Raw genomic sequence first — 12,115 nt, 5'->3', positions numbered from 1 at the left:
ACATATACATAAACGAATCCTAATTACTAGTGACGCTGCCTTCTCACCCTTCATACAATTTAAGGTCCAGTTTCAGCCATCTGATGGGTCTAACAGAGAACCATTTACATGGTCACTTAATGAAGATTTGATTTTCTTTATTTGATGGTAACGACAAAGGCTACAGCCTAGTACTTAAGCTACCCAGGCAGAGCCACTAAAGGCAGCTATGAAAGCTGAAGAGAGCCGCAGAGGCAGGACACAGGCAGCGTGAGCCGGGCTGCTGAGCTGGTGCTCACCCCTGCATCTCTGCGAGGGCGGGGAAGCCAAAATCACTGACTGCTCTCCCTGCTGACTTGAATTGACAGTTTTTCCCTCCAACCATCTTGTTACTGATTGCATTCCGCCATATCTAGTTAAATACAAAGAATCAGCCTCCATAATAAAATCACCTTTTTCAGAACACCAACCATACACAATACATTCAGAATTATTGGGTGCTTTTTCTTCGTCTTTTTTTCCTTGAACTTGTAGGCGTCGGAGTGTCTTTTGTTTCTTCTTTTACACCAGATGTGGGCTGTTTGAAAACTATCTCATTATCTTTATCATCATCATTCATTTTAGCCACTTCAGACTTTCGTTTCTCCAAAAATGTTGGTGTACAAACCGGTGTGGGGCCCTGGGTTCAAGTTAAAGATTATAATACATGAATGTGGGAAGATGTTAGGAATGACCGCCCCCCCTTAACCTCCCCTCTCTTATTAAAAGTTACGCATATTATTTTAGGCCTGTTTCCATCTTCTGGTGATACAGCTGCACATAATCAAGAGCTTAGGTGCTTATCACACTTACTATGAAAGTTCACAATTAATGGATATGATATGTTCCATGACAGAGTATTAGATGGAAGACTCTACTATACCTGCTAAATCATCAGTAAGGATTTACCAAAAAGTCCCAAGATTAAATGAAATTTTAGCAAAGTGACAGTAGCAGCAACTACTTTTCCTCTCTTAAATTGTAGTTTCTGATTCCCAAAATTCTGAAGACGATTTTACCTGGCTATCCACAGTCTTCTCAGGAGTGTTAGGAGTGACCAAAGCTTTTTTCTTCTTCTTACGTAAAGCCTTAAATAAATTTAAGAGACTTCATCAATCTGCATATTTATCAGCTATAGTAGTCTTGAATGTATTTCCCCATTTATCTTTCTCTAATATCTGGTAGGTAATATGATAAATTAAAGTTTTACCTGGTGCTTTCTGGAATTACGAGGACCAGTGTTTGAAGCATTTTCCTCATTTTTATGTAAGACCTTAACATAAGTAAACATAAAGAAGTTGTAAACTAGCAGTGTCACACATGTACATTTTAAAACTTACCACTAGATCCTTATACATATTATGAATAAATTCTATATGACAGAGCATTTCAATTTATTTGTTTGTTTTTTTGTTTATATGGGGGTACCAATTTATATGGGGATCAGGAAAGACTTTATTTTTTTATTTTTAAAAATATTTTATTTATTTATTTATTTATTTAATTTTTGGTTGCATTGGGTCTTAGCTGCGGCACGCAGGATCTTCATCGCGGCATGCGGGATCTTTCACTGCGGTGTGCAGGCTTCTCTCTAGTCGTGGTGTGCAGGTTTTCTCTCTATAGTTGTGGCGTGCAGGCTCCAGAGCGCGTGGGCTCTGTAGCTTGCAGAACGCGGGCTCTCTAATTGAGGCACGCAGGATTAGTTGCCCCGCGGCATGTGGGATCTTAGTTCCTCGACCAGGGATCAAACCGGAGTCCTCTGCATTGAAAGCAGATTCTTTCCCACTGGACCATCATGGAAGTCCCCGGAGCATTTCAATTTAAAAAGCAAAATCCACAAATACAGTGAATGATCTTAAGTAAAGGGCAAAACTACAAAAGGAGGAGCAGGCAGAAGTTGCAGAGGCTGAAGTGAAGGCCCAGAAGCCGGAGCTGGCCAGAGAATCCTGTGTCAGGAAGCGGGGAGCCAGGATGAATGTGAAAAGGCAGGCCCTGGAGGAGGTCTGTCCTGCTTAAGTCCAGGACTGTGAATGCAACAGCCTGCTTCCTACAAGGTAACAGATGGGGCACAGGAAAAGCAGTTCTCCAGCTCCTGAATGGATCACAAGAGTACCAGGGCCCAAACTGTGACATAATGTTGTTGTTTTTTTTTTTTTTTTTTTTTTTTTTGCAGTACGCAGGCCTCTCCCTGTTGTGGCCTCTCCCGTTGCGGAGCACAGGCTCCGGACGCGCAGGCTCAGCGGCCATGACTCACGGGCCCAGCCGCTCCGCGGCATGTGGGATCTTCCCAGACCGGGGCACGAACCCGTGTCCCCTGCATCGGCAGGCGGACTCTCAACCACTGCGCCACCAGGGAAGCCCATAATGTTGTTTTAACATGTATCATTACAGGCTGTGTTTGGGATTTGGGCAAAGAATTAACCACCAGGCACAGTGAGGTATCACCTCACACTGGTCAGAATGGCCATCATAAAAAAGACCACAAACAGGGACTTCCCTGGCTGTCCAGTGGTTAAGACTCTGTGCTCCCAATGCAGGGGTCATGGGTCCAATCCCTGGTCGGGGAACTCAGATCCCATATGTCGCACAGCGTGAACAGGAGAAAAAAAAAGACCACAAATAACAAATGCTGGAGAGGATGTGGAGAAAGGGGAATCCTTGTACACTGTTGGTGGGAATGTAAATTAGTGCAGCCACTATGGAGAACAGTATGGAGGTTCCTTAAAAAACTAAAAATAGAATTACCGTATGATCCAAAAACCCTACTCTTGAGCACACATTCAAAGAAAATGAAAACACTAATCCGAAAAGATACATGCACTCCAATGTTCACTGCAGCACTATTTATTACAGCCAAAATATGGAAGCAACCTAAGTGTCAATCGACAGATGAATGGATAAAGAAGATGTGTTACATATATACAATGCAATACTACTCGGCCATAAAAAAGAACGAAATTTTGCCATTTGATGGAATGGAGGGCATTGTGCTAAGTGAAACAAGACAGAGAAAGACAAATACTGTGTTTTCACTTATATGCGGAATCTAAAAAATAAAACATAAATAGATATAACAAAACAGAAACAGACTGATATACAGAACAAACTAGTGGTTACAGGTGGGGAGAGGGAAGGTGGGAAGGGCAAGATAGGGGTAGTGGATTAAGAGATACAAATTACTATGTATAAAATGGGACTTCCCTGGTGGCACAGTGGTTAAGCATCCACCTGCCAATGCAGGGGAAACAGATTCGAGCCCTGGTCCGGGAACATCCCACATGCCGCGGAGCAACTAAGCTGTTTTACACCTGAAACTAATATAATATTGTAAAGCAACTATACTTCAATGAAAAAGAAAAGAAAAAAAGGAAAAAAGAAAAAAAGCAACAACAACAGAAAGGGAAAATAAACCAACCAGGAACTGGGCCCAAGGATAGCAACTTGGTCTTCCAGTTTCTGGATAAGGTTAAAAGACCTAATAAACTTGGTAATAGATACCATCTCTTACCAACTAATTAACTTTTTGGAAATAAGCCGACAGGGTCTATGGAAGACCCAAAACAATCTCAAGATATAGTCAAGAAAAAAAATAAGATCTTTACCTATGCTATCCACACCCTAATGACCTGCATTCTTGTTTTTTAATTATAGATGTAGAGTTCTCTTTACTGTGAAAGAGGGAGGAAAGATTCAGCAAGGTCTCCTTGTTCAGCAAGCAATGAAGTAAGAACTGGATGAAAATCTGTTAAGCCATGCATGTAAGGAGCCTTCCTGTATTTCAACTCCCACTCGTTTAATCCACAGAATTCATGCTTACTGGTTAATTCTGACATACACTTCGGGAGTATTTCCAACTTAGAAGACCATGAAACAAAAATGTAACTAGAATGGCATAAAAAGGATGGTCAATTTACAGTCTTGATATTTACTGATAACATATAATAAACCAAACATTTAATTCTGGCAATGACACCTTTACTAGTAATCTACAAGCATTATGGTGTTGGGTCAAATAGGGTTTAACTTCAATAGTCTAAAATTACTAAATCAGGTAAATGTTGCAAATCAGCTAATCCCTTTCAGGAGTTTCCTTTTCTGTATAATGGAGATAATACGATTGCTATGACAAACTTACAGAGACAAACCTTTAATGCAGGGTTTCAAAAATTTAGTCAAAACCTAGCATGGGATCAAAGTACTGGGTTAGATACTTAGATACTTCATACAAAGCAATACCTACCAGTGAAGGGAAGTTATAATCAATTCCCTTCATAGCCAATCTCTTCCTGAGTGATTTTTCCTTCTTTTTAAATCGCTCTTCCATCCGTAGCTTTTGAAGAAGTGTCCGATGCTGATTATACCGTTTCACTGCTGGATATGATGGCCTTTTAAATGGCATATGCCACTCTCTAAAAAGTTTTTCATGTACTTTTTCAGGTGGTATAAAATGACCTATAATAATATAATAATAAAAAAGGTTTTCAACCACGTGGGAGGGAAAGGATTTTCACATTAACTGTTGAATTTCCCGTGTCATTCCTCACTGCACAATCAAAATGACACGTCCCCCATTTAGTGGAGAAGCCTGAAAGAATAAAGCAGGTGCCCAAGGGAAAGTCATACAGCCCACAACTATTTATCAAACACTCACTGTGTGTGTGCCAAGAGCAATTCCAGGACTACAGGTTCGTAAGTTAACAAAGACAAGTAGCACAGAGGAGAGTGTGGATGGTATCAAGTCTCAGGGTTCCTGAGGCTAAAAGGATTCCTACTTTTAGACTGTGTGACCCACGGTAGCAGAAGCGCTGATCCTCTGGGCACCTGCCCAGGACTAAGGCAGCTCACTGCTTATCTGCATCTCTCTGCTCACGGACGCACACTGGGCCCACATGCAAGGAAAGCCAAAACCCCTGGAATCCACCCTCCACCAGTGATGGATGGGGAGTTGGTACACCAATACCCCAGTTCCCTTGTCAGGTGGGATAATTCTGTCTCCCAGTGTTACCAGCAGGACGGAGCCCAGCTGCCTAAGTGGTAACCTGCTTGCTAACACACCCTTTTTACTGACTTATTATCGACTTCCTCCCCCTGCCCCATGTCGCCACTCCTTACAGGTATTTTCCTGGGATCACCTCCAAGATAAACTGCTTCCATTAAAAGAAAAAAAAAAGGGGGGGGGGTGTTTGGGAATTCCCTGGCAGTCCAGCGGTTAAGACTCCACGCTTCCACTGCACGGGGTGCAGGTTCGATCCCTGGTCGGGGAACTAAGATCCACACGCTAAGCAGTGCAGCCAAAACATTAAAAAAGAAACAAACAACCGGTGATGACGTGGCTAATCTCACTCGTATCCGAGTTCAGAGCCCTTTGTGCCATCTTTCAAAAGTCAGATACAGCACAGCACTGATCTGATACACGTGGTTACCCACTCAGCCCATTTCGTCCCGGCAAGAGCCGCGTTTTTAATGTGTGAACGAACGCAGGACCTCAGGAGTTACTGGGACTCTCTTAGCAACAGGAACCGAGGTAGAGGGGTGCTACTTGGGCACTGGGATGGGCGCCCTCCAGCCCGAGCACAGGGCGGCCGGAAGCTCGGCCCCGCCTCCGGAGGGTGCTGCTCTGGGAGGCTAGTCGCTGGTGGCCCTACCCCTGCAGGGTGAACTTCTAATCCGCGGCCGTCCCGCCACTCCCGATGGCATCTCTCGTGGAGGTGCTGCAGCCACTGCCATGCAGGCCGACTGAAACGTGACTCCTCACGCTGAAGGTCGTCCGGTCTAGAACCCATCAGTGGGTCCCGCTGTCCTCGGGGTCCACTCTGGACTCCCCCCTCCCTTCCTCTAATTCTCCTCCCGCACCTCTTGTGATTCTCCTCGCGGGCGAATACGGTCGGTCAGTCTGGTCCTGTATCTGCCGTCCCCTCAGCAAATCCTCACTCCCACCCCTTCACCTGGCTCACTGTTACGTAATGCTCGGTTTCAACTTCAGTGACTCCTTCTCAAGGAGCCCTTCCGCATCCCGCTAGGAAGCTCTTCCTATTTGCTCAAGGAACCTAACCGACCCCATCTCAGCCTAAAGCAGCTCTCACTCTGGAAGATTTAGAAGTTCCCATTAGACCCCGTCTGGAAAATGCACTTAAACCCTTGCACCACTGCTTAAGAGAATCACCCTAGGGGTGGGGGTGGGGATCCAAGCAGCTAAGCAACCCGTCCTTCCCTCCCGTCAGCGGGAGGCGTCCCCGCAGCCCCACAGGTAAGACGGGTACTCACACTTCAGGAGTCTTTCGCCAAAAAGGTAGTTGTTCATCGTTTCAGCAGCTATTTTGGCAACATCTTCAGATTCAAACTCCACAAAGCCATAGCCTTTGCTATTTCCAGTCTGCAATGGAAAACCCACCACAGAAAGCAGAACAATTAAATTCTGATGTGCCATCAAACTCCTAAAACGTCATTAGTTTAAATAATGTACATTAGCCCCCTCACTGAATAACATTAAGGCACCTTTGATTCCAACTTCAAATCACATAGTCTGGGGACTGCTATGGGGAAAGAAAAGTTCAGAATAGTCTGAACTTGCCACTGATTTTGAGGCATTCCTGGGACTTTGATTACGTATGATGAATACATTACTGTGGTTGGAATTCATCCAATAGCAACAGCCCACCATAAAGGAAACGTGGGAGGCCACCCAGCCCTTTACTTGGTATTGATCTCACGGGTGGTCACGTCATCCATGTATTTAATACTACCCAGGAGATGGTATAATACTTCACAAAGAATGCTGGTGATATAATTCCCATTTTATATGGAAAAACTGAAAAGAAATGAACTCAGTGTCTCTAAAGTTAATCAATAAAATACTGATTCACTGTCATGTTTACTAGTGACTGGGCTTCTCCACGGCTGGGGCGAAGGACATCCTCTGACATGGACATCCGGAGTGCTTGGCTTCCGCACTGCAACATACAGTGGATTTTTCTCACCGAGCTCGGTAACAAGAGTTCTAGAGTCCAAATGCCCAGGTTTGGACCCTGGCTCTGACGCTTAATCGGGTAAGGAATGTTCAAGCCTCAGTTTTTCCTTCTATAACCACCCTCACAGCGTTGCTAGGAAAATACGAAATAATCCGTAAGCGCTCCACAAGATGTCTGTCGAGTACTCAAAACATGTTACTGCAGGGTGGCAGGGTATGCCTGCCCAACATCCGCTCCTTTGGCACAGGATTATTTTGAGATGAAGGAATTGAGAAATAGATACAAGAAAAACTCTGTCCTCCCCTTATTTACCTAAAAACAGGACATGAATTTACAAAGGTGTCTTCCTCCCTCTACCAGAAAGACAGAAGTTAGAGGACTCTCTGCACAATAAACTTTACGAAGTAGACCTTATCCATCATTAGTCTCCCATATATTTGCCTTCCCACAATTTGCAGCTCTAAAAACTCAAAGCACTTTTCCTTCATCTTGTCGCTCCTCCAAATGTTTTGCTCCTTTGCCAAGATGCTGTATAGGCCCAAGTTCTAACCAACTCTTTGAGTTATTCCTCTCTGAGCAGTGCCACGTGTAAGCATACATTTTAGGTGTTTGTTTTGGTCTTGTTAATCCCTTTTTGCAGTCCAATTTATAGGGTTCCAGCCAGGGACCTAGAAAAAGAACTTTTCCCCACTACAGATCCAGTTCTTAGCGACAGCGACTAGAAATACTTTACAATCTTGCATTAAACAACATATTCTCAGATACGGCTCAAAACTGGTCATGTGATCCTGGAAATGAGAAACCATTTAAAGGGTGTGTGGCTCAACAGAGCTGGAGGCCAGGAGGCTCACTCCTAGCACCAGCTGCGCCACCGACTAACAACTCGGACACGGCCACAACCCAGAGTCTCAGTTCTGCAACAGGACAATTCTGGTAAAACTTTAAAAATCTGACAGTCCTTTTACAATCCCAACTCAGGTGGGGAAGGATGGTGGAGTGTAAAACACTGTGAAATCTAGCTCAAGGTACCACACTGTGAACTAATAAATCTTTTGAAACCTGATGCGGAAATACATGTCAGGTATCCAAAAAACCAAAAACTTAAAAGCCAACACCTCGACCTAGTAATCCCAGAATGCTGGCAATACCAAGCAAATAGTCAAAACGGGGGTGCGTGGGGAGGCGGTAGCTTTACTACTATGCAACAAAGATGGAAATGACGCATTTCAGTGCATCTCAGCAAGGAGCAGGCTTTCCAAGACAACTGGCCTAAACTCTCCAAAAAAGCCTATGTCAAGAAAAGCCAAAGCAAAACAGGAGTAAAGAGATGGTTCGAGATAGGATGAAGAGCTAAACAAGCACGTGCAATGCACGAACCCTAACTGGATCCCAGGGTGGGCAGGGACCACGGGGGTATGTGACGATGGACAGTGAATGAGATTTTCACACTGGGATTACACAGCAGAATGTCCTCATTCTTAAACTGATGATTATGCATTTAGTATTAAAGCATTACAACTGCCACTTGCTTCAAAAGGTTCAACAAAACGAAGAGGTGTGTACGTTTTTATAGATACGGGAAGAGATGAAGAGATGAAGTGTCAGGATATTAATAACGGGTGAATCCAGGGGAGGGATGTTCATTACACCATTCTTTCTACTTCCCCGTAGACCCGAACATTTTCAGAATACAAAGCTGGGGAACAACCATACTCAATATGGAGAAACTCATTCTGCACTCAGTCATCCTGAGGATAGGCTGTAAAGCTCTATTTTTCAAACTCAGAGTCTGACCTTTTAGAGGGCAACAAAATGAACTTAGTAGGTCAGAAAAGTATTGTTACAAAACTGAATAGAAAGGTTAAGTATCATCTCCTGGGACTTGTATTTCATTTATGTTTATGTACACATACATGTGTGTTGCCTTGTGGATTTCTTATTGTGGATTGAAGGTCTGAAAAATACTGTTCTAGAGAAAGTTGCCTACACCTGCACCAAGAATGTTCCTAGCAGCTTCACCTACAAGACTGGAAAAAACCTAGGTTTCAACAGGAGGGTGGATAAATAAACTGTAGTATATTCAAGCAACGGAACAGAGCAGTGACAACAAACAGTTAACTCTGATTTGCTGTAACTCAAGCGGGAAAGTGTGGAAAAACCGTACTGAGAAAAAAAAGAAATTCCAATAACAAGAACTCTACGGTTACAACCAATAAAGTGTATGTGTGGGAAGAAAATAAAGTGGGCCACTCCTCTATTAATGAAATATTTTATTAGGACGTAAGTATGATACAACAATAACGTTTATATGGTACTTTGTGTGTCAGGTGTTCTAAGAATCTTACACTTATTACCATATTTATCTTCGATTAGATACTCCTAGGAGGTCGTATCTTACAAATATGAAAATCAGAAGACAGAAGCACGGAGAGGTTACAGAATTTGTCCCTAGTCACACAACCAATAACATGTAGAGACAGGCCTCATACCTACTAGGTAGTCTGGCTCCAGTGTCCTTATCCAGCTACCCACCATACAAACCTTTGCTGTCACAGGGATGCTACATATCAGAGGCTGATACAAGGAGATGTATGAACCTGCCCCTCAAACTGAAGTTCACGTACCCCTGGCTTCGCAGTCACAAGACAAACAGGACTCATTTATCGGGACTGCCGATTTAGTTTGAGGACTTGAAGCAATTACCTTTTTTTTCTTAAAAAGCAAAGCAAACATTTACAGGAATACTGATTTTGCTCTCATGGCTGCTTCAGGTTCTAGACCTTATCCAACCCCTTTCTGGAATGAAGAGTGATAAGTGATAACATGCGAACATGCTCCATAAACTGTCAAGGATGATACACTTTTGGAAAATAAAACAATCTAATTCAATACAAAAATCCTACCTTGGTACTCCTGGACAGTCTGAATCTTGTAACAGTGCCAAACTGGGAGAAATATGCTCGGATCTGGGTTTCATAAAGCGACGGAGGTAAGTGGCCCACATAGATCACTCCAGGAGTAAGTTTTTGTTTCTCCTGTTGCTGAAGACACAAAGACCAGGCAAATATTTTCTTTGTAATAAGAAGTCACAATGCAACAAAACTTGTGAAACTCCTTGCTCTCAGTCTAATACAAGAGGTCAAGAACCTACTCTGGGGCTTCCCTGGTGGCGCAGTAGTTGAGAGTCCGCCTGCCGATGCAGGGGACACAGGTTCGTGCCCTGGTCCGGGAAGATCCCACATGCCGCGGAGCGGCTGGGCGCGTGAGCCATGGCTGCTGAGCCTGCGCGTCTGTAGCCTGTGCTCCGCAACGGGAGAGACCACAACAGTGAGGCCCGCGTACCGCAAAAAAAAAAAAAAAAAAAAAAAAAAAAGAACCTACTCTGTATTTCCACTTACCATAACACACTAAAGAATTAGCTGTTTAGACATAGAGAACAGACTAATGGTTGCCAAGGGTGGGGGAGGGATGGAATGGGTTAGCAGATGCAAACTGTTTGCAGACCATCGTTAAGTGTCCCACGTAAAGGAACACTTTTAAGGTGTCAGTTAAGGGGAAAGTGGCGGGGGTGGAAGTGGGATGAACTGGGAGACGGGAATTGACATAAATACACTAATGCGTATAAAATAGATAACTAATAAGAACCTGCTGGATATAAAAAAAGACGTCAGTTAACCTTCACGATGCCCAGTAACCTTTCAGTATCTCAGCCACCGTACCCCTGCCTTCCATAATAAGGACTTTTAAGTTTTCCACACGTGCCTTTTATGCTAAACCCCTGGGCAAACAGAACTTGATGTCAGGGCCCCTAGGCAGCAAATGGAGCTTGGCAAACACTGTCTTTTAAGAATTCCAAAACCACTAACCGGGCAAACGAACCTCCCCAGTTCGGGGGGAAAGCGGAAGCAGGACGGCTCCGGGATGAGGCTGATCCGCGCACGGGACGAGGGCCGACCCAGCAGCTGGCTCTCCTCTCCTCTCCTCGTGCACCCCTCCTCCATACACACCCCTTACCCCCCGGAGGACCCTAAGGCCCACGGCCCAACCGCGTCTTTTCTCGGTCCTCCCGGGGAAACCTCGGCCTCCTACCTTGAGAGGTCGGGGCCCGCCCGGGGTGACCCCGGACGAAGCACAGGCGTGGGGAGGCCGAGGCGCGCCGGGCAGGACCCCCAGACCCCGTCCCCCGACTCCCCTCGCGGCCCGGGCCGCGCCGGCCTCTCACCTTGCTTGCGCGCCGGCGAACCTGCGCCACCTCCTTCTTAAACTTGGTATCCTCCTGCGGGTTCAGGGACAGGAGCGGCTTGGCCGGTCCAGTCAGGGCCGCCATGTCGCCAGCTCGCAGGCGAAAGAGACCCACGCAGCGCTCCCGGAAGTGACGAGCCTCTGCTTCCCCAAAGCGGAAGTGACGGCAGGGGCTTGGGGCGGGGCTTGGGCACGGCGCGGGGGCGGGGCCTGGGGCGCCGCGCAGCGCAGCGCGGCCAGAGGGCGGAATGGGCTACTTGTTTGGCAGGTGCCGCGGGGCATGTGCAGGGTTGCTACCCTTTGGAGGTGTTCCCTCGGCCTGCTGCTCCGTATTTTGGCAGCCTGCCTGCCCGTGGTTCCACCCGTCAGCTGAGGTCAGCTCTGTGGCCAGGTGCTCGCCTTGGAAGGGCCTTTGTACGCTGATCTCATCCTTTAGTAAGGACCTCATCTTCTCTTGTCTCTGTTGTAGGAGATGCTTTTTCCTCTTTGCATTGTTGCAGGGCAGGCATCTTGGCTGTTCTCAAAGTTAGATATTTGATGTATGAGTCAGATACTGACCTCTGTGTCCCCCAGAGGGGGACTGACCAAGAGGATACGGACCAAGTTCTATAGTACCCTGAAGGCCCCTCCCTTGGGTGTGTGTGTGAACAACCCTCTCTTTCCCAGGCTTGAATCCCTGACTTATCTTAGTTCCTATGGGGAGCGGAGGGGAGGAGCAGAGACGGGAAGAAGGCAAACTGGCAATTCTTTTCTGGATGATTCCCCTCTCGAATCTTCTCAGTCCCCTCCAGGAATTCCTGGCCCCCAAAGAATCAGGTGGTGACCCAAGGCTTCTCAAAATTGAAAGAGCATATGGACTGCCGATTCTGATTCCTAGGTCGGGGGCA

At 45.7% G+C, this 12,115-nt stretch overlaps 1 protein-coding gene across 1 annotated transcript; it reads right to left on the bottom strand.

Annotated features, from left to right (window-relative positions):
• Positions 1-417: 417 nt before the first annotated feature.
• On the bottom strand, positions 418-11,313 carry NIFK (nucleolar protein interacting with the FHA domain of MKI67; the record flags this gene model as incomplete). Its single annotated transcript, XM_079710824.1, has 7 exons — positions 418-658; positions 1,038-1,106; positions 1,229-1,291; positions 4,259-4,470; positions 6,283-6,391; positions 9,890-10,027; positions 11,209-11,313. The coding sequence occupies 7 exons, from the start codon at positions 11,311-11,313 to the stop codon at positions 470-472; spliced, it is 885 nt and encodes a 294-aa protein (XP_079566950.1). The 3' UTR covers positions 418-469.
• Positions 11,314-12,115: the final 802 nt, after the last annotated feature.

Source organism: Hyperoodon ampullatus (assembly GCF_949752795.1).
Source record: "Hyperoodon ampullatus genome assembly, chromosome: 8".
Lineage (NCBI taxonomy): Eukaryota > Metazoa > Chordata > Mammalia > Artiodactyla > Ziphiidae > Hyperoodon > Hyperoodon ampullatus.
This window is presented reverse-complemented; position numbering and strand designations above follow the sequence as displayed.